Source organism: Microcebus murinus, chromosome 4 (assembly GCF_040939455.1).
Source record: "Microcebus murinus isolate Inina chromosome 4, M.murinus_Inina_mat1.0, whole genome shotgun sequence".
Classification (NCBI taxonomy): domain Eukaryota; kingdom Metazoa; phylum Chordata; class Mammalia; order Primates; family Cheirogaleidae; genus Microcebus; species Microcebus murinus.
In genome coordinates, this window is record NC_134107.1 from 43041434 (window position 1) to 43068936 (window position 27503).

The following is a 27503-nucleotide window of genomic DNA, read 5'->3' on the forward strand; positions in this document are numbered from 1 at the left end:
ACCGGTGTGGCTTCCTCTATAGGACAGAGATGGAGCTCTCCTTGCAGTGGCCAGAGACCATCCTCCCGGGTGTCCCCTGGCAAACAAGCCCCCTCTGCCAACTTCACCTTCCAAGCCTGGTGCCAGGATACCAGGTTTAGGGGGCTGTGTTGGCTGTAAATGCTGCCTCGTCCCTGGAAAACTCACCCGCAGCTCCCTAATAGGAAAAGCCACCATCCAAAATATGGCCTCCATATTTTCTCCAGAACCAAGCAGATGGAGTTATCTTTTCATCTCCTGGATGTGCCTCTCCCACATCTGTCACCCATATTTAAGATCCACGGCTACAGAACTGGAAATGCAGCCTGGGCACAGCAGATAGGCTCCGGATGGGTCCTCAACAGACACATGTCTAGAGGCCCCTGCCCCACCAAGGCCCATTCCAGGCAGCGTGGAAAGCATACCTGGCCCTGAGTGAGGAGAGGGACAGGAGCCTGGGACATGTCACCAGTCTTTTCAGGTAATGTCCCTCCCAGCAGACAGGTCTACAGGAGCTGATGTTCCTATAAGCCCCAGGTAGCTCTTTCTCCCAGCATTGCCGGAGGAGGAGGAGTCCCCAGTCACTGAATTGTCCAGATAACTGAAGCTTTATGTTCAAAGCACCTGAACATTTATTTTATCTTTCCATCCGGGAAGTTCTATATTATACATTCTCATCTTCTCAAAAGCAAGGGGACATTAAACAGAAACTCACATCACAACCATCACTAATTGCTCTAAGGGCTGCTGAGATGGCAGATTTTTCCATCTCCTCTTCCTTTGCTGTCAGGGTGTCAGCGGTTTCACCATCAGCTACGGCTTGGGCTGTCAGACCGCCTCCTTATCTCTGCCCTCCTGATCAGCTGCTCTGGATCTGCGTAGGTCTGAGAAGGCAGATAACTAGTACAGCCACCATTCACTGAGAACAAGATGCATGTCAGGCTTCCTGCTAAGTGCTTTCCACGTGTGATTTCATTTAACCAATTTCAGGCACCCTGTAGGGTAGGAACTCTTCTCCCCATTTCTCAGATGAGGAAACTGAGCTCAGAGTGCACGTGCCTTGCATAGAAGCATGGAGCTAGGAAGTAGCAAGGATGGTCCTGGAATCTAGTCTCTTTGATCCCAAAGTCTGCAATAGTGATCACCAGATTATACCACCTTCTACCATGCTACCCTGCCTTAGAATTATCTACTTGACAGCTGACCACCTTCCTTCCTCCTCTTCCTGTCCCTCCTCCCTGTCATAATGTGATTAATGCCTGTTTTCCCCACCAGGCTGTAAGATTCATGAAAGCCTGGATTCTGTCTTTGTGTGTACCCTGCACTGCCTTCCTTGCCCTGCTCCCATGCCTAGCACTATACCTGATACATAGGAGGTGTTTAATAAATACATGGATTAACTGTCTTCTTTCTCTTTCCTTCATATTTTCTTGCTTCCATGCTGACTTTGTCCTCGGGCTTTGGAGTGCCTTCCTTGAAATTTTCTAAGTCTCCCTCTGGTGGCTGGGACTGACCAGGTGGCCCTAGCTCTGAACCATGGGAGTCCCTGTCCTCAACTCTCCCTTCAAGGCATGCTCTGAATTTCTGCCCATTCATGGTGTCAACCAGATGCCCAAGGAGCTCTAGGAATTACCCCGATGGTGTTGTCTAGGAGGGTAGGAGGATCACTCCTCCTCGTGGGCGCTGTAGTCCTTTCATGGGATTGTGTGAGTCTGGCCCAGCCAAATGGTATTGGCACATTGATGTTGGGCAAGAAGGTTTTTCATATAGATAAGGGCCCATAAGAAAATATTTTCCAGGTGCCCTACATAACCTAGGAGAAGCTCTGCCTCTGCTATCACTAAAGGAAGACTCAACCAGCAATGTTTATATTGATGAAATCCGATGACAGTGAGCAGCAAGGGTAGTCATAATCAATATGTGGACCAGCAGAGTTAGGGAAGAAGATGTCATGAGAGTCCGGACTTTGGAGGGGCTAGACCTGAGTTTGAGTCCCAGGAGGTGACCCTGGGTAAGTTCCCTCCTTCTCCCCTGCAAAGAGTGAGTGCTTCACTGCATGAGCTTTGTGACAGCTTTTTAAGGGCCACCAAATCTTTCCCTGCATGTTTAACACTGACAATAGTTCTCATTAAAGTTCAGCAGATCAAGTTCTATGAAACATGCCAGTGAAGACTTTGTAAGGATGCCTTACCACCAGAAGGGAAAATCTCTTTTTACTTTCCACTTCAGCTTACTTTGAACCTGGGACTGCCAAGGAGAATCTCATAATCCATGCCTTGTGCCCAACCCACCAGTCCTGGAACCCTACAAGAGGTGGCCTAGAAGGCAAATCGACAGTAAGTAGCTCTAGTTTTCTTGAAAGGAAGCTATTTTTAATCCTAGCAGCAGTGGAAACTGCATAAATTAACATAATCTCAGCCTCACCAATTACTTCCAGTTTTTTTATTTTTAAAAACATGTTTCATGATCAAAAGCAATGCCCAATTTGTGTCTGGAGCTGGCTGCCACAGAGAGGGTGAGATGTAAGGTCACTGCTGCATGCCGCAAATGAACAACATGTTTTAAATGGTCACGACCCTCCATGGACCTCACTCTGCCACTTGAGCTTCCTTGGGCCAAAGGCTTTTTGAGGAACAGTCTCTATTCCAGAAGGTTGATGCTGGTGGCCAGATAGGTGCTGGCAGGTCAGGCTGATGTTGTCCCCATAGCGAGCAGATGGCAGCAAATGGCACCAAGTGGGCAGCCCCCAGCACTCAAGCTCTTTCCTCCCTACCATGCCAGCCTCCCAGCCTCCATTTGTTCTTCCCATCCTTGCAGGTTATTTTTACAACACGGGGGAAAAAAAAGTGATGCTATTTCTCTGCATTTTACCCTGAAACAGTCACACCAGCTCCCTCGAAAAAGCACCCAACAGATGGCTCTGGTCCCTTGGGCTCTGAGAAACAGCAAGCCTCCTGGGCTGTCAGCAGGTTATTAAAATTTCATGTATCATGCAGGAGGAATGGCTTCAAACTCCTTTGTTCAGAATGGCATAGAGGTTGGGAGTTCGAGCCATGGCGCTGATTTGGCTGTATAATTCTAAGCAAGTAACTTAGCCTCATTGTGCCTCCATTTCATCCCATGTAAAATGGGGTTAATAACAGTGCTTATTAATTTTATGGAATGGTTGTGAAGATTAAATTAATAAATCCAGTGCCTGGCACATAGTAGGTGCTCAATAAATATTGGCTGGAACCATTATTACCTCTGATGCAGACCTTCTGGGCAAGGGGCTGAAAAGGAATTCTACAAGGCCCTATCCAGGACATCGGGGTAAAGGGATTGCTCCCAGAGCAATGCAGACCCTAGTACCACCCAAGTATCTGGTTGAGAGAGCCAGAGAGAGTGAGCAGGGCCCCAGGCTAAGCTCTCTGCCCTCCTGAAACTGGCAACACTGAGCTGCCTGGTCCCAGATTTGATCCCAATTCGGTCCCAGATTTGAAGCCTTAGGTCTCCTGGAATTGTTCAGAGTGGGCCTGGGGCAACAACTGCAGCTTATATTTAGTAAGCACCTACTATGTGCCAGGTCCTGGGCTCTGCATGTTACAGGCCCTCTCTGATTTACTTCTCTCAACACCATGAGAAAGGTATTATAATTATCCCCATTTACAAATGAGAAAACTAAAAATCAAGAAGGAAAATGACTTGTCCAAGGTCAGACAGCAAATAAGTCTGAGGCTAGGCTCCAACTCTGTCCTGGCCAGGAGGAGAGCCCGTGCTTGTGAAGACTGCATGCCACCTCGGTGTGCTGCAGGGCCAAGGGCTGTTCTCCACACTCCCAGCCTGAGAGAGGCTTGCAGGCCTGACCCAGCCCTCCAGGCCACACCTGGCCGAGAGAGCATGTGGTTTGTGACTTTGTTAGAGACCTGGGTCCAGAACCCTGCAGTCCAGACCCAGCTGGTGTGAAGCCTAGGCAGCGACCCCAGCCGTCTCAGGAAAGGATTGTGAGCCTTTCCTGTCCCTGCCCAACCCCTGGGATCACTCACATCCCCACCTTCATCTGCTTCTGAAAAGCTGTTAAAATGCCAATGGTGTGACTTGAAAGGAGTCAACCTTAATCCAGTGCTGGCCATGAATGTTTGAACATGAACTCTTTACAGCAGACTGGTATGAGAAGGAAGGAAGGGGAAGGGGCTCGAAGGAAAAGGCCTAGGGTAGTTATGTTTGGGGCAGCCTGCCCTATTGGATGGAATTGGCTGGCACTGGCCTTCTCAAAACTGACCCATCCAGGGTTGCTTAACCTGAGCCACCCTCCCTACACTGAAGCTGATGATCTCACTCATGGTAAGGTGTCTATGTCTGGCAATGGTTTATTATATTCATTTGCTGAAATATCACATTTCCATTTTAACAGAGGCATTTAGTAAATTGCAAGTTTGCCTTTGCCAGTTGGGTCATAACTTCACCAATAACTGCCGCCAGAAAATTGGCTCCTATAAAAGAGCAATATGCTTACCTTGACTCACTATAGATCCCTTTCTCAACATAGTCACCAAGTCCTACCCTCGTTCTTTCTTCAATGGCTCTTAGATATGCTTGTTCCTCTCAAGCCTCAATGCCTGCCTCTAGTTCAGGCCCTTATCGCCTCTCTGTGCCTCAGTTTCCTGATCTGTAAAATGGGGCTAATAACAGTACATTCCCTATTGATCATGGTAAGCATTAAACAAGATCATACATGTAGAATTCTTAGAATGGTACTGGGCATACAGTAAGCATTCAATAAATGTTGACCATCACCATCATCATCCTCGTCACAACTACCACCACCACCACCATCAGCCTCGCATCATCATCATCATCATCAGTAGAAGTACCAGGTTACCAGCCACCTCCAGTCTCCATCGTCTTCAGTGTCCTGAGAAGAATCTCTTACATTCTATTTTCAGCCTGCCACCCCCTGCTCAGAATCCCTTTATGGCTTCCTGTCCTTAGAAAACCTTCTTTCCTGCCTTCATATATTCAAAATCCTTTATCTCCTTTAAGGAAAGAGGTGAGATCAGAAACTAGCTCTTGCCCCATCTCCCCCAGACATCTCCATCCCTTGTTTTGAAGTTGGGCACTGACGCACCAGGAGGCTTAGTGCCCACTGTGCGGTAGGTGGAGCATCTCAGGTTCTCAGCTGGATCCTGGAAGACAAGCACATGCCTTCCGGTGTTTTGGTCTCCCCTAAAGCACGAAGACCCAGATACATGGGTGACAGTGAGGCTGGACAGTGAACAGACTGGAGCTCAAAACCTGGAGCTACCATTTACCGGCCATGTGGCCCAGATCCAGCCAGCCAGCCTGTCTCCCTCATTTGACTCATCTGAAAAACGGGTCTAAGACCTAACCTCAGAGAGTGGTTGAGGGGACCAAATGTGACATTGTAGAAGCACCAACATAGAGAGCTGTGCACACAGCAAGTGCATGGTCAAGGCTAGCTCCCTTCCCCGCCTCCAACCACCAAGGGTTCTTGCTTCTTATTCTATTCTATTAGAAACCGGAGCACCTCCTAATGGAGCAATTTAATCCACCTGCTTCTGCTCCCACAGGAGGGGGAAGTGGTCTGCTAAAGTTTACCTTCTCTGGCGAGAGGCCCACCCCTAGCTTCTCCCCAGAAATAACCCATTTTCAAAGCTGCTTTTGTGTTCAAGACAATAAAGCTAGCATCCATGCTAACCACATAATTGTGCAGGCATCAGTTAACACAAAGATTTAAGAGGGTAATAAAAAGGAGGCCCACATCTCAGACTTCAAAACCAGCAAAGGATGAATAGTTGGTGTGAGGCACATAAATCCTCAGATTCCTAAAGGATGCTCTTCCTCCCTGACCCTGAGGAGGCTGGGCAGGCATGGGCCTGACATAAACAGGCACGGCCAGATCTCCGGGAGACACCCATGTATCTGGACCAGACCATGACTGGGCAAGGAGGGCCTGAGTCCAGCCAGAGCCCAGAGAGGTGTCCAGCCAAAAGCTAGAAGCAGAGTCCCCGGAATACTGGGTGACCAAAAGCTCCTAAGAAGCCAGGGGTATAGTTTCCACAGCTACCTCTTCTGGCTATGTCTCCTTAGGCTGGTTATCCACCCTCTCTGAACCTCATTCTCCATCAGATAACTGCTACCTCACAATTTGAGATTATTATGATACTCAAATAAGACCCTCTTAATAGCTGCCCATTTCCTGGGCACCTGCTATGTGCCAGGCTCCATGCTAAGCACTTTATATGAATGATTTACTTTTCATCCTCTGAACTACATCTATGATGTTCCATTTTACATAGAAGAAAAAGCTCAGAGAGGTAAAGCACTTACCTGTGGTCACACAGTAGAGATGGGGCTTGGACCCAGGCATTTTTGAATTTCCAGCCCATACCCTTTAATCATTATCCTTTGGCAAACAGTAAAATACTACACAAACATCTGATATTGCTGTTATTCACCTGAGACAGAGGGGAATACTATACATACTGACAATAATGCCCACAGGTATAATTAGAGGCAGAGAACCAGCATGCTGAGGGGGTTAGTGTGGAGGGGTGCAGAGCAGGGTGGGGCCCAAGCATTCCTGGCCCTCTGCACTTCAACTCCTATCCTCTCTCTGATACACACAAGCACACACACTTGCCCCATCGAGAACCCTGAAGTTGGCCATACATGTTCACATTCATCATTTTACTCAGAGTCTCACACTGGTCCCTAGAAAGCAAAGAAAGTTGTTCCCACTTTATATGAGGCAAACCAAGACTCAAGAATCTAAATGATCTGCCCAGGGCCACATAGCTAGTCAGCTCAATGACACGGCCCAGGATCCCCTATTCTGGTCCTATAGGTGTGAGCGAGATTTCTGAGGGCCCCTCAATGATTTCCCCCACCCCACCCCCAGTGTTTATGGTTTGCTGAATTATGGTTGCTCTTTTGTTCAGCTACACTTCTCCCTTACTAGCCTGTCAGCCTCTTTGATGGCAGAGACCATCTCAGTCACCATTAAACTGCCAGTGTTCAGCCCAGTGTGATACACAGGTGCTCAGTAAAGAGTCACCAACTGGAGCTGCACCCCAAAGCTTCCCTTCCCACTGTGGGGGCTGGAGAGGAAGATGCTGCTCCTGGAAGAGGGGTGGAGTATGTAACAACAGGGGCAATGGCAGCCTGCTAGCAAACACCCACTACCGTGGCATCCAACGCTTTATATATGGGAGATAGGAGGTGGGCAGTGGGCACAGAGAGGCCTCCTGCCCCCATCCCCACATTGCTGGCACCAAGGAAAACCCAGCTAAGTCCTGGTGATGCCACATGTGTGCCCATCATGGCTCCCTTGGGCAGCGTTGTCAGATTTAGCAAATAAAAACAGAGGATTCCAGTTCAATCTGGGTTTCAGATAAACAAAAAATAATTGTTTCGTTTAAGTGTGCCCCATTACAAATAAAATGAACCCATATCTTGGCTCAGGCTTTGTCATTTAACAATATTTGTTACATATTCAAACACAATTAAATATTATTCATTGCTTATCTTAAATTCAAATTTAACTGGGCACCTTGCATTTTATCTGGCAACTGTACCTGTGGGCATCCTAAGCTATTGGGGAGGGAGTGTAATTTCTCTAAATGGGCTGAAAAGGACGCCCCTGAGGACCAAGGGGACGCCTGAAAGAGCCGACGGCGGTGCCGTGCCCGGCGAGCAGTGCCAGGCAGGGAGGAGGCACAGAGCTGCCGTGGCCTGGGGAGCCGGGTTCACGCTGCCTTCCTGGCACGGGCAGGAATGTGGAGCCCGCCCCAGCTGCTCCCCATTAAGCAGAGCTGGCATTTCAAAGCACGTCAGAAGCGCTGGCTCACAGCCCTGGAAGTCAGCGTCTGGCCTCTGAGCCAGCACTGCCTGCCAGGCCCCGGCCCTCTCACCTCAGCGACCGAGGCCCCAACAGGCCCATTGTTGCCCTTCCTGGGAGCCTCAGTGGGGCCATTCAGGGGCTCTGCGACAAGCCCCTCTGGAGGGCACTTCCTCCTCCCCCTCCAGGGTGCCCCTGGCCACAGCCTTCGCCTGTGTGGGTGGGGGGTCTGGCCGTGGTGGACGCAGCCGGCAGCCAGCGCAACAGCACTGAAGGCCGGATTGTTGACAGAGGGCACAGAAGTGCCCCACAAGTCACGGGACTCTGGGGCGCTCTGCCCACACTGTGCCCCCACGCGACCCAGGGCAGCTGGGCTTCCGAGGCACCTGCGCCTGAGGACCAAGGAGCAAGGTCCCCACAATAGTCACTGTAGAACTGTGGACAATGAATTCATGGAGCCGGATAGAAGTGAGTTTGAACCTGTGCATGGCCACGTCCCAGCTATGTGGGACTGGGCAAGTCACTTCACCTCTCTGAGCTCCTCTCTCATCTGTAAAACTGATGACATCCACCTCCTAAGATGGAGGCTAAATGAGAAAATCCTGTAAGCATAGAGCCTGGCACATAGTAGGTGCTGAATAAATGTTCCCTTCTCAGAGCTGCTTATTGCTCTGTTTTCCTGATCCAATGGAACTTTGCTCTCCTGCAGGAAGCAGATCCAAAGGCCACTGCTATGGGGATATCTCAGTTCAGGTTGTATTGTGGGCACACTGGGCCCCTTGGAGACCTGAGACTCAGGCTGAGACCCCCTCAGCTAGGACAGCCCCTAATAAGGAGAACTGGAAGTCAAACACAGAACTCCTCGTCCCATCTTGGGTGGCCTTCCTGCTAGCCTGCTCTGTTGCTCTAAGCATCTCAGGTCTTCTTTATACTTCCAGGTCTACTGCCGCAGCTTGCTCAAAGCCCTGATTTCTGAATGAGGAAACACAGAGACAGATGCTCAACTCTATGGGCACTGTCAGGCAACTTAAAGGCAGCCAGCTTGGTCTTCAAACAAAGGGACACATGCTCTGGGTTCATCATCCTTCACTGGGAGTCCCAGCAAACCCTTCCCAATGGCTGCCATCCCAGTGTGATGCCTACCCTACCTGGCAGTGCCACTCACCAGTGGCAGGGAGAAGAGCCAGGGCTTCCTGTCCACCAGGGCTCTCTACCGTCTGTTCATCAGACCAATCCAAAGTATGCTGCCCTGTTTTCTCAGAGTCTTGCATGCATCCAAAACCTCAGCTCCTGTCACTTCACCTGGGATCCCATTCCTGCCTACACCAAGTCACCCAGCTCCCGCCTTTCCTCAGCCTCCAATTTGATCTTCCATTCTGGACCAGTCTCTGTCAGAGTGGGGACCACAGACCATCTGCGCCTCGTCATATTTGTCAAAGATGGAATCTTAGGCCTTATCCCAGATCTGCAAACTCTCTGAGGCTGGAGCCCAGGATTCTGCATATTTAACAAGCTCCCCAGGTAACCCTGAGCAAACTGAAGTTTAAGAACCACTGTCGTGAAGGAAGAGATGCACCCTTGGCATCTCTCTCTCACCCCATAAGACCTTTCTCTGTACGCTTCCTTTCCTGTTAATAACTTTCTGAAAGAATGAATTAATTGGTTTCCTTACTGCCAAACTACACTGATATAATTGAGTACCACCATCTCATTTCTTAATTGCATTCTGCCTTGGACTTTTCTTGGGAGATTTTCGTCCTTATATCAGGGTACAGCAGAAAACACGCAGACAGATGCATGGCTGGAATGTAGCATTTATGGTGTACTCATGTGGCCAGGCATTTGCCACATGCTTCCTACACATGATCACGATGAATGCTCAAAGCAGCCCCGTGAGGTCCCTGCTATCATGCCTATGGAGCAGATGGGGAAGCAGGGCAGGTCTGGCAACTTCCCTGAGGCCACACTGCTATAAGGCAGAGCTGAATCCCAAGCCCTGGTCAGTGTGGCGGCAACCACTTGCTCTTTCCCACTTCGCTAACCTGACTTCTCTGAGGGGCGTGGTCTCAACTTCAGGAGATCTCACCCCAGAGCACGCATCAGAACCTCGAAAGACATCAGAGCATATGGACAACTCCACATGCAGCAGGTGAAGAACCACGGGGCACATGCCCAGGGTCAGGAAGCTTGTTGCAGTAGGGCCTAGAAAGAGAACTTAAGGTTCCTGACTCCAAGAAAGATGCTCTTTCAGCCTCACATGCCACGATGCTGCCAGTGGTCTAAACGGATTTTCTACAACCTCTCAGGCAGCATCTGGACACATGTACACACATGCAGGCATACACAAGCACAGGTATACACACACACACACACACACACACAACACCCTTTTGGTGTCAGGAGCATCACCTTCCATTCACAGAGCAGGTTCCCTGTCCCCATTCAGAACGAGGTACAGACTCTGGGGTGGCTGGGGCGGTCCCTTCTCCAGGTAGCTTGGATGAGGTTAAATGAAACAAAGCTAAGGGACCTGGGGAAGGGGCCAAAAATGCTCTCCAGCTTCCTCTGCTACCTTCCTTGCCCCCTGCGGACCCCATGGTGAAGCTGCTCCTCTGCCACCAAGTCCTCTTCTTCCACCTGTGGTGGCCCACATCTGACTCAGACAGAAGTGTGCACAAGGATAGGCGGTTTCTATGGCGCCAGCGACCACTGTGAGCAGCTTTCAGATAGCCCTGATTTACACAGAACAAGGCAAAAAGACTCCAACGTTAGATAATAGTTCCACCGAACAGCCTGGTTCAGGAGCTCAGTTAACCTGCTCCGCTCTTATCAGTGGGCTTTCCCCAAATCAAGACACCATCGCAGGGTGACTGAAAGAAATGCCTCAGCAGGCAGACAGATGACATTCGCATGGCACCTGGCCACCAAGGGGGCTTCCCTGGGCATCAGACACAGGGATGGAGAGCCAGCGAGCCCTTCCCCTGGCTACCCTGGGACACGTCCTGCCTTCCTCATGAATCATGCAATATGATTTTAGGGACTTGTAGAGAATTGGATAATTTCCAAAGAGCAAAGGACTGTGGGAGTTGGTCTGTGTTCAGACTGTGGGAATGGCTGAGCTGCCTTTGCCGAGGGCCCTAGAGGGATGCTCACGGCCACTCCCGAAAAGGGCCGGGGTGGAACTGCCTCCAGCTCCTGAAGGATGCCACCTCGACCAGCCCAGACACACCTGGTGGAGTGGGGAGCTCAGGTCCCCTAATGCTGGGCTCCCCGGTTAAAGACTGGGTCTGCCTGCCTTCTGCAGCTACCAGGCAGAGGACAGCCTCCAGCCCTGGTGACCAAACATTAGCTACAAGGCTCAGTGCACAGGAGAATAAGCCCCAGCAAGATCAGAGACAGAGTGGCCGCAGATTCTGCGAGTCTCTCTCATGACACTCTCTTCTAGGGTGACTCTGTTCATCCCTCCCATCCACAATCCAAGATTAGGGCTATTTGAGGCAGCTAGGCCTATGTCTCCAGGCAGAGGTAGTGACAGTACTTTGTGGGAAGGGGATTTCTCCTAAGTACTTCTTTTCAAGGGGTTGAAGGCATAAATGCTCTTCTGCTTCCTAGACTTTAATTTGCTTACATGTCATGTGGGATCTTATTACAATGCAAATCTGATTCAGAAGGTCTGGGGTGTGGCCTGAGATTTTGTATCTTTTTTATTTTTATTTATTTATTTTTTTTGAGACAGAGTCTTACTTTGTTGCCCGGGGCTAGAGTTCTGTGGCATCAGCCTAGCTCACAACAACCTCAAACTCCTGGGCTCAAGCAATCCTCCTGCCTCAGCCTTCCGAGTAGCTGGGACTACAGGCATACGCCACCATGCCTGGCTAATTTTTTCTATATATTTTTAGTTGGGCAATTAATTTCTTTCTATATTTAGTAGAGACAGGATCTCGCTCTTGCTCAGGCTGGTTTTGAACTCCTGACCTCGAGCAGTCCACCCACCTCGGCCTCCCAGAGTGCTAGGATTACAGGCGTGAGCCACCTCGCCCAGCCTGAGATTTTGTATTTCTAACAAGCTCCCAGGTGATGCCATTATTACCGGGCCACAAACCATACTTTTATCAGCAAGGGTTTAGATGGCCAAAAGTGGGCAAAAAAAGAAAAAAGAAAGAAAAGAAGAAAACTGAGTGCCTCTTGGCAAACCCAACTCTCACCTCCACATTCTACTGTGGGCATCTCAGAGCTGGCCCTCAATTCAGAAAAGGCACCTCTGACAAGCTAACATGTGAGCAGAGATTGAAGGGGAAGGAGTTAGCACTGTCAAAATCTGGGAGAGACAGTCCAAGCAGCAAGAACAGCACGTGCAAAGGCACTGAGGCTCAGCTTCCCTGTTTTTAAAATGAAGAGGTAAGAAAAGTGTCTGTGTGACAGAGTTCTCAGGTTCCAGAGTCTGCGGTACGGAGCAGAGACACTCTGGAAAGGGAGGCCAGATGGGGGTAAAAACCTCTCCTATATGAACAGGACAGGGTGGGGAAACCTACAGACCACCATCACAGCTCCTTCCTTTTTTCAGTCTCATACACCTCTCTTCCAACTGTTTCGAGGAGAAAATTACCAGTTGTTTTTAAGAAACAAAAATAATCTGTCCCGTTAAGGGAGAGATATTTTAAAACTACTGAAGGGATTTTTCCTTTTCCATTTTTTTTTTATTGATACATCTCCTCTCCTTCCAGTTCTAAAATAAGCACCCTGTCTGCCCTTATGCTAATCCAAAGGCAACATACTGCAGAGTGGCGTGGGCCTGGGGAGAGCCAGGCAGAGGTCGCCTGGAAGCCACTCGAGTTGGAGAATGTACCAGGGCAGCTCGGCCAGCCCGGCCTCACCCATGGACTGCTGCCTCCAAATCCAGGTGACGAGACACTCTTAAAAACAGCAATGGAATGTGGCGAGAGTTGGTATTTGCAGATGACAAATTTCCGACCAAATTCCAGTTCTTTGGAATGGAAAACCAGCAGCTTCCTGTTACAAAATGTACCAACAGTTCATGCCTAATACATGGGTGTGGGCAATTCATATACTTCAAATCTAAATTTGGCTAAAAGTATAACAAAGCAGGCATATTTTTAGCCAGGTAAACATTTCTAGAGACTAGGTCAAATTTATACTAGTTTCTGCTCTGCAATTCAGAGAAGGAATGATTCCAAATAAGTGAGAAGCAAGGACCAAATGGGAAAGCCACAGAGTCCTCCAGGCAGCCGGGATTCCTGGGGACCATCTGCGGTGTAGGAGTACCTTCCAGGACTAAACAGTGTGTCCTTCCTCATTAGAGAGGGAGCACCTTTTAAAGAACAGACCCCAGGTTAGAAGGCAAGTCTTTGCAGGTTTTACTCCCTCTCACTTGCTGGAGGACCTTAAACAAGTTGTTTTGCTTCTCTAGGCCCTAAGTTGTATGTGTCTCTGTTCACCACCCTCACCTGGACTTGGGTTTAGTTAGCAGTAACACCGAGAGAGGACCATGCAGAGGGGAAGGAAGCAGGTTTTGCAGTCCCCGCCTGAGTTTCAGGCCTGGCTCGCCCACTTACTGCGTGTGTGACTTAGACAATCGCAAAAGTACCCACCTTAGAGGTTACTGCTTTTGTGATGAGGGAAAACCCACATAAAATGCTTAGAGGAGTACCTGGCACATAGTAAGTGCTCAGTAAACAACAGTGATCTTATCTACCTTGCACCAGGCACTGCTTTAACCTGCACAACCCATTGAAATGCTATACCCTTCTTGGGGAAACTGAGACCTGGCAGGGTGGACTTATCCAAGCAGCAGTTGAACAACTATGTCTTGAGAGCCTACTGTTTCCCATGCCCCATACTAGCCCTGGAAAAGTGAGACGCCTAGTAAAGAAATGAGGATCTTAACCCAGGTCTTTCTGGCTTCCAGCCTGGGGGAGTCTAAGGGGCTGGGTATAAAAAGTATGGACTTGAAGTCAGAGAGCTCCAGTACTGGCTCTGTGTGGTCTTGGTCAAATTACTGACCTCCTCTGAGCCTCATATATAAAACGGATGAAATGCCACCAGCCTTACTGAATTGTGTGAAGTCAAAATGAGTTGATATATGTAAAGTGTCTGGCCTATGGTCAGTGTTCCTTGGTGGCCTGTTGTCACAATGACACCACCCATAAAAGAGGCCCTGGTTTTCTGACTCACTGAGCCAAATGCAAAGCTTTCTAATATGAAGGAATTAAGGACACTCATTTTAACTACTTGGTAGAAGGAGGGGGAAAAGAATACAGGGCTGGTTCCAATCTTTAAACCATCAGGCCCTTCTGAGCAGAACATCTGATCTCTGAGGTGGAAAGAACACTGGCCCAAAGTCAGGAGGCCTGTGTTCCAGGTTTCGCTCTGTCCCTTGGAGTTGGGTGGCCAGAGGCAAGTCTCACCTCTCTCTGGGCCATGGTTTCCCTGTTGTACAATGTGGCTGTGGGAACAGATGGTCTCACAGGTCTCCTAAAAGGTCCCAAGTCTCTAGTCCTTAGACATACAGAGCACCAGGCAGACATCCCAAGAAGCCTGGTTATTGTGAATCTGGTTTTGTCACCTAAATGGAGTTGTTCCCTCCAGGGCTTGCCTTCCTCTGTCTGGAGACAGCTAACAACCAAAGTTTGCACACCGGAAGGTCTGATGGCTCTGGGACACTTGCAGCCCACACATTTTGACGTAAACATGCGTCACTCCCAGGTCTGAAAAGAATCAAAGCAAATCAGCATGAAATGGGGACTGTCTGCAGAGCTGCAGACGAGAGGCATGTGGCAGGAGGACAGGAAAGAGGTCCTGCCAGCTGTTAGGCAGCACGGGGGTGACCTGGGGGACAGCAGCCACAGCAGTGGGACAAGGAGATCCTGCCCAGATTGCAACAGGATGTGGGCAAAAGCCAAACAGGGCCCCTCAGCTTATAAACACGGAGCCCCTGGCAATAGGCTAGCCTAGGCACAGAAGGCCTTGATGAGAAGGAAGCAGCGGGGAGGCCAAGAGCAGGAAGACAGGGAGCAGGCTCCAAGGGGGAGAGGCTTTGCTGGCTTGATCATCTACAGCAGCAGCTCAGTACGGGACTCGGGCTCCCTCCAATTAATGGTTAAGAGCACAGGTTTGGGGGTCAGAAAGACTCCAGTTCAAATCCTGCCACTGTCTATACCAGCTGTGAGACCTCATGAGCCCAGATCCTGTCTCAGGCTCGTCTCATCACTGACTCCTATTTTTCTCCTTATTGGTATAATAGGATCAATAATATCAGCTCAGAAAGTTAGCATGAGGATTAAATGAGATTATGCATGGAAATGGCACACAAATTGTTGCTGTAATCATTATTCCTGGAAGCTCTGTCCTACCCTAGGATTTTCTAAACCTTCCGCTCTTCCTAACCAACCCAAACCCTTCAGAACCCTTCTCAGGTCCTCCTTCCAAGGTGGTGGCAGGCGGGAATCTGCCAAAATTTGCCAAGGCCCATGATGTTCTCTCCCCCTCAAGCCCTCCAGTCCACTGCACTGCCATTATCACATCCTGACAGATCTTCCTTTGCAACAGACAGTTTAGGTATCATAAACAGCCTCATGTGACGGAATCTGCCTCCACTTTCTACTCCACCAGACCAGGCCAGTTTCCCTAAGACCTGCTATTGGAGAGCTTTGACCCTGGCCTCAGCTGGGGTTCAGGTTGCATTCTCTGTGTCCCCCATGTGTGGCCACCCACCATCATGCGACTGTCTCAATTCACATCCCAAGAGAGAGTTCTGCAGGATCTACATGGTTTAGCCAAAGCTTTGAAAACACAGCTTGTGCTCAGTATCTATTTACTCCTGTTTTCCAATTCTCTCTTTTATCTCCACCCACCCTTCTTTTTTTTTTTTTTCTGCAAATATTAACTCAAAACCTACTATGTATAGATGTGTACCAGCAGGATTCAAGATATACACATCCCTGACCTCAGGGAAGTCATGGTCTAGCAAAGTAAGCAATCACAGTCCAAGCTAAGGGGGCTACAGAGCAGGCCAAGGGAACACATAAAAGAGATACTATACCTGGGTCATGACAGTGGCGTAAGGCTTCCTGGAGGAGGTGACACTAAGCCTGAATTTGAATGAGTAAAGAATAGGAGGATTCAGCCAGGCAAAAGAGAAAAGTTTGCTTCCATTCATACTCCTTACTTTCTCAGTGCCTAGACTAGCAGGGCTCAGCAAGAGGTTTTAATTTTTTTTTTTTTTTTTTTTTTACATTTCTTCACTTTAAAAAGTTTCTTTTACATGTGCAACCCTGGAAACGTCTTAGATTTTACAAAAGATTACCAAATGAAAATGGATCTTGTGATTGATTTCTGCAAAATGTCAGCAACCATTCTCATGAAAGAACAAGGAATTAAGCCAAGATTTTCATGCAACAACAGAAAGGAGATAAGGATCCTAAACCTAGTAAAACAAACTGGGCCAGGCTATTGTGACTTCACACACACACACACACACACACACACACACACACCCATTTCATTTATGTTCTCATGAGTAAACCACAGATAGCAAGAGCATTGGTAACATTTACTATTCATCCAGGCCTGTGTTTTGTTTCCCAACATTTTGTTTTGAAACATTTCAAACCTACAGAAAAGTTGAAAGAATTACACATACATCTTCACCTAGATTCACCAGTTGTTAACATTTTACATTTACTTTTTCCTTCTCTCTGCAGATACACTCACCTTTTTCCCCCCCCTAAACCTTTTGAGAGTTAGTTGCTGATATCAATGCACTTTATTTCTAATATTTCAGTATATATCTCTCAAGAAAAGGGCATTTTTTAACTTAACCCTAATCCTATTAACACTGATAGAATACTACTCTATAATATAAAATCTACATTTGTCTCCAAAATGACCTTTGTAGCATTTATGGTTTTGCTTATCCAAAATCTAGTAAAGGATCTCTCATTGGATTTGGTTGTCATAGCTCTTTGGAACCCTTTTCTGGAATAGTCCTTCACCCATTTTTAAATTCATTTGGTCTTTCATGATATTGACAGTTTTAAAGATCCTAGGCCTGTTGCCTTAAAGAATGATTCATAATCTGAATTTATCTGATTGCTTCCTTATACTGAAAACTGATTTTTAACCAAATTCCTCATTTTCCCCTTCCTCTGTCTATTATAGAATCACCCCTGCCAGTTACACTCAGTGATAACACTTAGTGGGCCTCATGACCTCAGAGAACTTGAAATTTCACACACCTTACAAAGGTTTAACCAATATTATTCAGCAACTTTATTTAATATTGAAGGAAATATTTTCAATATTTCAAATTGAAATATTTTTAATATTTCCAAACTCTGGGGCAGGAGAGAGGAGTCAAATGGTCTATGCACCAAGCCAAAGGAAATTTTAAAGCAATTTACTTGGACTCAGTATTACAACACCTTCTCAGATATTTCACAGTGCTTTCACACTTGCTATTTGAGAACCTTGACTTTGAAGGTCAAACGGATATGAGTTCAAATTCTGAGTCTACCACTTATCTGCTGTGCTACTTGGAAAAGCAGTTAAAGGGGCAAGATGCTCAACAGGTGCCTTGTTCACAATAATTGCCTGTATTAATCTTCATAATAACTCTTCAATGAGGGTAAGAGCAGGTATTATTCTCCCCCTTTTATAGGTGACATAACTGAAGCTTAGAAAGACAATGTGATTTGTTGAAGATCATGTAGCAAAGTGACCAAAGAGACAGAACAAAATCAAAGTTGCTGAGTCCCAGAGCTGTCATTTCTAGTTCTCTTCAGGAAGAAGCATCTACCTGGGATGCTGTGAGGATCGAATGAAATACATATCCAGTGCTATGCATGCATCATGCTAGTATAGAGGCTGTGCTCAATCAGTATCAGTGACTATTGTTATAATTATTTTTAATGTGTCACATTGCCATGAGTAACTGATTTTGTTCAAAGGCCCAAGAAGAACCTTGGGAGGTGGGCTCATAATTGACTGAGCCACCATTTTCTGCCCTATCTTCTCTCCCACCAAGATGAGAAGTTGGAATAATCCAGAAGTCTCTGAAGGTAGTTAAGGTTTTAATTGGGAGAAGAGACAAAATAGTGTGAGGCTGGGGGCCCATTGTTTGCACAACACAAGACAGGATCTGTTTTCCTTGGGAAAAGGGGCATTAAGTCATGTTTTAGTTCTGTGTGGGCGAATTGGGGTTCCTGCAAAAACCTTTGTGTCATTCACTATTGTCTCGTGTAGACTAAAGCACAAAAGCCTAACAAAGTTTTGTTCCCAAAATCACATGGCCCATTCTGCCCAAGACATTCTAGGAACACATTGTCCATCTCTTTGAACAACATACCCAAGGGACAGAATAGGCATTGACTTGGCCCTGTGGTTATTGGTAAAACACCACTGGGCCACTGGCCATGCCCTGCGGCAACTTAATGACCAACTGATTACAAGGTTCAGCTCCCACTACAACTATGCCAGCTGTGGGAAAAAGGACTTTCTTCCTTCTGCCCTCAGAACAATAAGGAACCATTAAGAAGCACAATCAATGGGACTGTTCCATTCTTGGTCCTGTCCTGGGCTGGGCCATCAGATTGGCCAGAACTCAACCACCTCTACAGTGCCAGCTCAGACTGGGTGTGCAAACGAGGCTTCCCACAAGTTTGGTTTGTAGAAGATCTCTTAGCTTAGTTGTGGTTATAAAGATGGCATGTCTGGGACCAAAACGTGGAGTTTTCAATGAACAACTCTACATATGACCTCTTTGGATGATATTGTTCTTAGTTTATTCTTGCTTCTCATTTATCTAACTGAAACCCTGCTATGCTCTCTGCTTTCATGGTGCAATACGTCTGTCCTTCCATGTAATCAGTCGTGCACTTGGGAGGCAGAGAGGTAGGCTGGAACGCACATGGCCTTAGAATGAGGCAGACATGGTTTCCAGACTTGGCTCTGACCTTGAGAAATAAAAATTGGCAATCCCATGTATTCCTTGCTTAGTCTGAGCCAGACATCATGCTCAGCAACCTACTTATAGTAAGTATCTCACTGGACGTTCACAGCCAACCTGCAAGCATCACCATTGCTGCTTCACAGAAGAAACTGAGGATTAGAGATGAAGTTTGCCCAAAGGCTGGATTTGAACCCAGAACTGCCACTCAATGAAGCCTAATTTACCATGTAAAACTTCCTCAAATGATAACCTCCCTTGGCCTCAGCATCCTCATAAAATGCATAACCATTTCACCATTTTACATTTTACCTAGTGTCTTGTGTCTGACATTAAATTATATATATATGCCAGAGACTACTTGGCACACAGCAGATGCTTCATAAATGTTCCCTTCCCTGCTGTTGAGGCCCATTCTGAGAAATAAGAATTTCTGACCTTAAGCCAAAATCTCGCTCAGTGATTTGGCTTTTTCTGACAGGCTTCAGGAGCTTCACCAAGGCCTAATTAAAACACCTCTCTGAAGGCTACATCCCTTATGCCTTATAAGTAAATAATAGGGGACACAGATTCGGTGCTTCAAATCTTGGTCACGGAGGAAGACAGTGTGAGAAGTGGGAAGCAAACGTAGCTATTCTGAAAGCTAGAATTTGAGCCTTAACTCCTCCAGCCTCACCTTTGATGTGTGTGTGTGTGTGTGTGCCTACATGTGTTCAATACTTTAAGTTGTTCCATGTGTATATATTTGTGTTATGTGTGTGTATATATCCATATATACACCTATCCAGAAGTAGATGTATTTATGTACAGATACATAAACATGTAACGTTACCCTAAATAAGCCACCAATACCACCCTTAAAGTGTCTTTAGAAAATTAACCCATGAAATAAGCAATAATATGTGAACTATAAACATTCTTGCATGTTGGCAGATAATCACATCATACATGCCCCTCTAAGAACTGAGAAAGAGAATAAAGGGAATAACACAATAGCAGAAAAATGCACTAATCAAATCCATAATCAACTTTGATGATGGAGCAAGGATTCTAATCAAAACACAATGGGGCAAAGTTGCTGCAGGTTGTAAGCTTGGAGCTATGCTCTTTTCCCAGGGGCCTCCCCTACGCTTTCTTTTTAAACATCTAAAACACCCACAGAGGATTTCAATCAATTCTAATTACTTTTTTAAAGAACTGAGGTGCAAGTTGAACACCAGCTCCTAAAAACAGGAAATATCAAAGTATTATACATATATATATATATTTTTTTCTTTTTTTCTTCTGCAACTGCTTCTTAAAAATAGGCTAACCTCTCTTTAAGTAGCTCAGGAGTGTTCCACATCTGAAGGGCGGCCAGAGAGGGATTCTAAACTAACATAAAGCATGTCTCTAAAACAATTATTTGCACATGGTCCTAATTTATGCACATGTTAACAGAGCAGAGGCTATAAATGTTCATTTGTGGGGGAAGGCCCAGGTATCTCAATCCCAAGCAGAGATTTCAGGAAAGATGTGCTGACTGCATAGCAGTTTTCTCCACTAGGGGTTGAGAACTAGCTAGCTGTAGTTTGTGGGAGAGACACAGGTGAGGAGCTTGGTGGGGCAGGGTAAGGATGGTGGGGCTGTACCTAACAGCTACTTGCTGGATAACTTAGGCCTTTTTACACTTGATGGAGATGGAGAGCCGGTTTAGGGGCAAATGGGATGCCACTGGCTGAACAGAGTTGCTGCATAATAGAACAAGGTATGAGAACTGCCTCTTTTCCCCTGTAACTACTATGTTGAATATTCTGAATCCTAAGCTAATAATCATAATCCCCATCATTTCTCAAGGGTCTGTTATGAACCACGTCCTTAATGGAGACTCTCTCCCCCACTTCTTGCAATCACCCTGCATGTTGAGCCTGACTATCCACCAGGAAGCCAGCATGCAAATCCAATCCTTCAACTGCAAAGCCTTTGTTCTTTCTCTTCGATACTATTAAAAAAAAAAAAAAAAGGGAAGATGCCAGATCTGGGGCAATTACTTGTTGCATGCAGCAACATCAACTCCTGCTCTGCACTACTGCATGACCCTGCTCTTCACTCTCCCCTGTCACCTCAGTCTGACCTCCTCTCCTCCCCGCCAGCCACTCCTGCCCATCTCTGAAGCCCAGCCCCATCTCCTGCCTCCTCTACAAGGCCCTGCAGCCCTTCCCTTCTTTCAAGGATCTTGGGCACCCAGCTCCAAGCACACCTCTGGGCCCTCCCTGGGTTGTGCCCTGTTGCACTGGGTACATCAGTTATTCCTCCCAACTAGATTATAAAGTCCCCAAGGCAAAGGCCACGTTCTATTTGCCCTGTAGACCTGCCACAGCATGATGGAGGGGGCAGCAGTGAAGAGCGGGAAGACCGCAGGCCTTGAAGCCAGACCAGCCTGAGCTGGACTCTGCGCTCCGCCACACTGGACAACCTGGAGCAAGTGACTGTACCTTGCCGAGCCTCACTTACCTAGCGCAGTGATTACGGCAACGGTATCGTAAACCAGGGCCTGCGAGTTCTCAGGCAGTCTCTGTGGTTCTCTTTGTATGGCACATGGGTAAGGGCATGGAGTTCCGAGTGCCCAAGTTCTGATCCTATCTCTGCTACTCAAAGGTTACTAAACTAGTCTTTGCCTCTGTTTCCATAAGCATAAAATGGAGATAATAATACTTATCTCATTGGATTGTTATAAGAATAAAACAAGTTATTTTATATAAAGTCCTCAGAACAATTTCTGGCAGATAGTAGGTACTACATAAGGATTTGTCATTATTATCATTGTTATAGAAAATGGATGACTCAGACCTGCTTTAAGTGTTCCTATGAAGGTGAAATGAAATTATATGTAAAGAGACTGGCCCACCAGGCACTCAGCAAGTGCTCATGCCCTCCCCTCATCTTCCCACCATGCCTGGTACTGGCCTAGGCATGTGATAGATGCTCTCTAAATCTTTGTGTCCAGATTGATAGCTTCCCAAGGGCTTGAGAGAATATGCCATGTCTTTTCTCAGTCAAAGGCTACTAAATCTAGGTTCAAATGTCCTTTCTCTTAGGTTAGCAACATAGTTAATTTTATCAAGTGTTCCTTATTTGCTAGACACTGAACTGGAAACAGTTCACATATGTTATTTTTCTTAATGCTCACAATTCTTGTGGTTGTTAATGCCCATTTCACAGATGGGAACACTGAGACTCAGAAAAGTTAATCGATGAGGTCACCCAGCTAGTATATAACGGTCACAGGGCATCACCAAAGCCCATCCAAATTTAAAACTTGTGCTATTAGCCACTGAACAACTCAGCCTCCTGCCAAAAAATCCCCTTAGTAAAAGGAGAGTCAGAGGCCCTGAGATATGATTTGTCACTTAATTGTTACCTGAGTATCTTCTAATGATAAATACCAGGTTTGGGGCCTGGAAAATACCAGATGGGAACTCAGACACAATCCTTAAGCAATAACCAAAAGACTTTTCTGGAGGGTGAATGGGCACCATGTTAGTCAGCGTGGGAGAAACCCTGTCCAAAGAAGGCAAAATCTCTTTGGCCAAAGTCACTTTAATATCAGGGTGGGGCTGTGCTAATAAGGATCTTCCACCAGAGAAGAGCCCCCCAGGACCCCTGGACACTGACAAGGAGAGGGCAAGCTGGTAAAACCAGGAGAATCCACTGGAAAGTGGCCAATTTCCTTAGTGGTCCATCCAAAGCATGCTTATGGTCAGTGCACAAGGGCCCACCGAGGGGGAGAGAGGTGGAGTCCAGAGGGGGGTGAGGGGTGCTGGGGGTCCAGGGCCAGGGGCAAAGGAGGGCAGCAAAGTCTAGGGAACTGGACCATGCCAACCCCTCAGGGAGTCGGAGAACATTTTTTTAGGGCGAGGGCAATGAATCACCTTTTCAAAGCCTGCCCACCACAAGTCCTCCAACAATGCTTATTAAATGAAGGGTCAAATGGGCAAAGGCAGAACAGCTGCCTGGATATGAACAATCCCAGCACAGACTTTCTCATTCCTCAGGTCCTCCTCATCAGGCTCGAGGCTGTGTGTCACCTTCCGAGTCACTGTTCTGACCCCCAGTAGTGCCCACTGTGCCCCGTAAGCCCCACCTCCTCCGATGAAGGGAAAGCCCCGGCTGGAGCTACCCTGGCGCTCAGCCCCACTTCGGAGCCCACTGGACAAATCCTGCGGCTATCAACAGGAGACGAACAGAGCACAAAAGCCGAGCACAGACAGGCCTCGGGAGCACTGGAGGAAATCTTGCCTTCCTCCCACACACCATCATTCAAAACTGTCAGCTTCCAAAAATGTTTAGCAAGTGCAGCAGCAAGGGGCGTGCTTATCAGCCTGGTGTGGGAGCTTAATCTGCTTTGAGGGCCTTCTCCAGCCCAGAGTTCCAAAAGTCTGCTTACAATTAGCTCCCAGCTCCGGTTCCCCCATCAGAAAGGCTAGGAATGTGTTGAGCCCTAGCCTCTGATGGGAGAAAGCTCCGGGAGAAGGTGGAGACAGTGTCAGCAGAGAAGTGCGTGCCAAAAAGGTCAGCTGGTCTGTTGCCACTTCCCCGACACCAGCCCCAAACCGCCTCCCCCTCTGGCTTCCCGCCTCTCCTGACCGGGACAGTCACATCCCGTCAGGTCGGACTGTCCCCAAAAGTCCCTGCTGACTGAATGCCAAGAAAATACAGCATGCCCCTCTCCCTCCTACCAGAAGAGGGGGAAATGCAGCCGGGAGGGCGGGAGGCCAGGAGAACCCGATTGGCCCTTGCTAATTTCTGTAAAAGAGACGGCATGGCCTGGGCCTGTCACCCAGCTAAATTGGGTGATGCCGGCTCTGTCTGGAAAGGTAGAAGTCACCACTTCTCTTCAAGCCATCTCTCACCCCCACCCCCAGTCACTGGAGCTACAAACACCGGGATCTACCACCCAGGAAGGAGGGGCTTAGCTTGGGCCGCCATTCTGAGGCAGCCACCCCCCACCCTCACCCCCACCCCCACCCCACCCCCACCGCAACAGCCAGCCAAGACGCTAGGAGTCTCCAGTTGCCTGCCTCGGCTGGTGCACTAGTACTGCAGTCCCAGCACCTTGCCCAGAATCCCCGTCACCCCAAAGCATGCGGCAGGGACAGGCCATCTTCCAGCCAAGGGGAGAGCAGGTTCACTGCCACCCCCAATCCCCCTCTCCTGGATCTTGCAGCCAGGGCAGGGGGCGTCGAACCCAACGGGGCCTCAGATCTTTCCTTGTCGGGAACAGAACCTCTGCGGATCCGACAGAGACACAGCTGCAGCAGCAGATACTGCTTTCCTGGGGCCAAGACCTCAACATGCAGGACTAGACATTTCCAGTGCTGCACACGTTTTTTGAGAACACCCAGATCGTGCCTCCCTGCCCAGAAAGATGCCGCAGACGTGCCTGCACCCCAGTGCTCAAAGAGCTCCTTAAAGCAAATCTCTCGGGCACCCGGGCCACACCCACTGGCCGGCCCACGCTCCTCACGCATCCTCCAATCTGCCAGCCTAAGGGAAATGGATCCCTTCCCCGCCCACACGGTAGCCTTTTCTCGCATCCAGCTGTGCCCCACTCCAAGTATTCACTCATCCCCCAGAACAGTGCCCCGGCACACAGCGCCGTCTCACCTGGGTATCGAACCCGTTTTCCACCGAGCTGCTCTTCCGCAGCGGGAGCCCCTCCCCCGCTGGCTCCTGTAGCCCCTGCGATTTCAGGGGGATCTGGCTGGGGTAGGCGGTCTTGCTCACCTCCACCTTGCTTCCCAACTTGAGGTAGCAGGGCTGGGGGCCGGCCCGGGCCGGGGGCACGTGCAGGATGGGCGCGGCGCTGTGCACGGGTTTGGGCAGTCCCGACTTCATTTTGGAGGCGACCAGGATGGCCGGCATCTTCTCCCGCGGCTTAGGCTTTCCCAGCACGTCCCTGGCAGCGGCGGCGGAGGCGACCGCTAAAGGCAGCGCGGGCAGCAGAGCAGGCGCCGGGCCTGAGCCCACGAGGCGCCCACCACCAGCGGCGAAAAAATAAAAAAAAATTAAAAAATCCCCGAGTCCGGGAGCTTGAAGCAGTGGAGCGAGCGCGCAGTCGGAGTGCCGGGATGGGATGAGGGACTGGTCACGGCGCTCAGCGGGTCCCAGCTAGACGGATGCTGCAGCCGGTCTCACGCCCCTCCTGGGCAGCCTGTTCAAGAGCTCTAGGCGCTCTGGAGCTGCCTCTTGCAATTTTCCTCCTGGGAAACCGAGGCTTGGACGCCCATATTAACTTGTCACTGTATCTCTGAAGTGAGGAAGCCCCTTTGGAAGAGACAGGCTGCGGGGACGCACGCGTCCTGCTCTGGAGGCTGCGGGTAGGAGCAGGAGACAGAAAGAGCGAGCAGCCGAGGGAGGAAAGGAGCGAGCAGCCTAGGAAGGAGGGAGGCAGGGCGCACGGGCCCCAAGACGTCTCCACCGAGAGGCAGCTGCCGCCCTGCCCGCGAGCGCCGCAGTGTCACCCGCAACGCAGCAGAGGCGCGGCGAGAGCCCCCGAAAGGTCTCTCCTGGCGTGACAGTCACCGCTGCCCAGAAGCCCCCCGGACAGATAGCACCTTAGCGCCTGCCGGTCTGCACATGCTCCGTGCGCTCTAGCGCAGCAAGGCTGTGGCCGTGGGGCGCGGGCACCGGGACGCGCGGCTGGCGGGCTGGGCAGGGCTGCGCTCGCGAGCGGCCGCCGCGCTTCCCGGGAAGGCTGCGCTGGCTGCGGGGCTCCGCGCAGGGGAGGACAGGCTGGGGCCGGCGCGGCTGCGGCGCGCGCTGACAGCCCGGGCCGCCCCGGCGCGCCCATTGGTCCGCGGCGCACCAATCAGCGGCCGCGGCTCTCACTGCAAAGGGGGCGTGGCCTCAACTCCGGCCGCCGCCGAAACTCTGGGGCCGCGCTCGGCCGCGAGTACAAAGCGGGCTGGTGGCCGCTCTGCGGCACTGCTCCGGCCGCGCGCCTCCCGGCGGGCCGACACCCCGCGTCCGCGAGGCCTTTTGAAAAATGCCCTTTCGAACGCAAACGCCCGCCTCGGGGCCCCGCGGGCACGGCTTGGAGGAAGTTCGTTTCCCTTTTCAAATTGCTCTGGTCACCTTAACGGTTCGCGTCTTCCGGAGTCACGCCCGCAGCCTCGCTGCCCCCGTCTGGCCCGGCGGGGCCGCCCCCTCTCCCGCGCTGAAGCCGCGCCAGCCATTTCTCCCCTTCCCCGCCTGCTCTCCAGGCGGGCCGGGGGCCTCCCAACGGCTTCCTCTCCCGCGTTCAAAGGCCGCGCGTTTCACTTAACTATTTGAAGTATTTACAGGCCGATACCATACTCAGGGAAGCCTCCCGCCCGAGACGGCTCCTCCTCGCCACCTACCGCAGACTCTGCAATCGGCGTGGCCGCAGGAAGCCGGGCGAGGCCCCCTGACCCGGCAGGCTCTGGCCAGACCTTGCCGCCTTTCATGTAGGAGCCCCTCCCTGCCCGCGCCTGCCTCTCACTGGCCCCACAGGTTCCTCGGCTTCAATTCACTCGAGGATTCCTGTCTTTCCGTTGTTCTTTGGGTTCCTCGCTGACTCACAGTATATGACAATTGGAGGGAAACTGAGGGATGATCCGGGCAGGCCAGACCTGCAGATTTATGAATTAGGAAGCCCCACCCTGTACAAATGCCCGAATTTGGATTGGGCAAGTTCTTCAGCCTTACCTGCCTGCACCCTTATAAAGCTTTGGTTTTTCTCATGGAGTGAGGTAGGAGCTTGACTACGTTTACCTAAGGCGTTGTTGTTTGAATTAAATGAGATGGTGCATTTAGCACGAGTACCTGGCAATGTCGGTGACCAACAAAAGTTAGATTTTATTTTCCCTGCCATTAAATTACCACTGCTTTTCCCCTCCAGTCATCTCTGCTTATAAACTATTTGTCTCTCTTCTCTGTCTCTGGGATACAGGTTTTCACTTTATGCCCACTTTATAGTCTGATCTACAATGCTGAGAGTATTGATTTGTAATTATCCAGATGCTATGGACTGAATGTTTGTGTCCTCCTTAAATTCATGTGTTTAAAGCCCTGATCCCCAATGTGATGAAATTGAGAGAGGGGCCTTTAGCAGATAATAAGATCATGACAATAAGGCCCTCATTATGGGATTAGTGTTCTTATTAGAAGAGACAGGAGGGAGATGATCTCTCTGCCACGTGAGGATGCAGGCAGAAGGCAGCCATCTGTGAACCAGGAAGAGGGCCCTCACCAAGAACCTGACCATGTCAGTGCCTAACCTCAGACTTCCAGCCTCCAAAACTGTGAGAAATAAAGTTTTGTTGTTTAGCCACTCAGTCTATGGCATTTTTGTTATAGTAGTACAAACTGAGAAAGCAGACCAGAGGAAACTTCAAAGTTTTAAAACAATCTCTGAACCACTAAGGAATTGGGTGGCTTCTTAGCCTGGCCTGCTGCCTCTCCCACCTATTCTACATAGCAACTTTCTACTCCAGTTAGGGTGAAATGTGCACAGCCCTGTCTATAAGGCTGTTATCCTCAGTTATCCTCCCTCTCTCTGAAATTAAACCACATGTGGTCTGTGTCACCTACTTAACCCTTTGCCCTTTGCCATGTGATGCCATCTTCTGTACTGTTGTCTTCTTCATTTAACCTGCTATTTATCATTTAATGTGTTTA

At 49.2% G+C, this 27503-nt stretch overlaps 1 protein-coding gene across 6 annotated transcripts in view; it reads right to left on the bottom strand.

Annotated features, from left to right (window-relative positions):
- Positions 1 to 25592, bottom strand: part of NAV2 (neuron navigator 2) — a 378822-nt gene extending 353230 nt beyond the window's left edge. For 2 of the 6 annotated variants that reach the window (XM_012756709.2, XM_012756706.3), the window contains exon 1: positions 24468 to 25542. In XM_012756709.2, coding sequence (XP_012612163.1) covers positions 24468 to 24725 — 258 coding nt within the window. In that variant the 5' untranslated portion in view covers positions 24726 to 25542. Of the gene's footprint in view, positions 1 to 24467 lie in introns of all 6 variants that reach the window. The other 4 variants (XR_012918953.1, XM_012756707.2, XM_012756702.3 and 1 more) reach the window with 4 other exon arrangements.
- Between the last annotated feature and the right edge of the window lie 1911 nt (positions 25593 to 27503).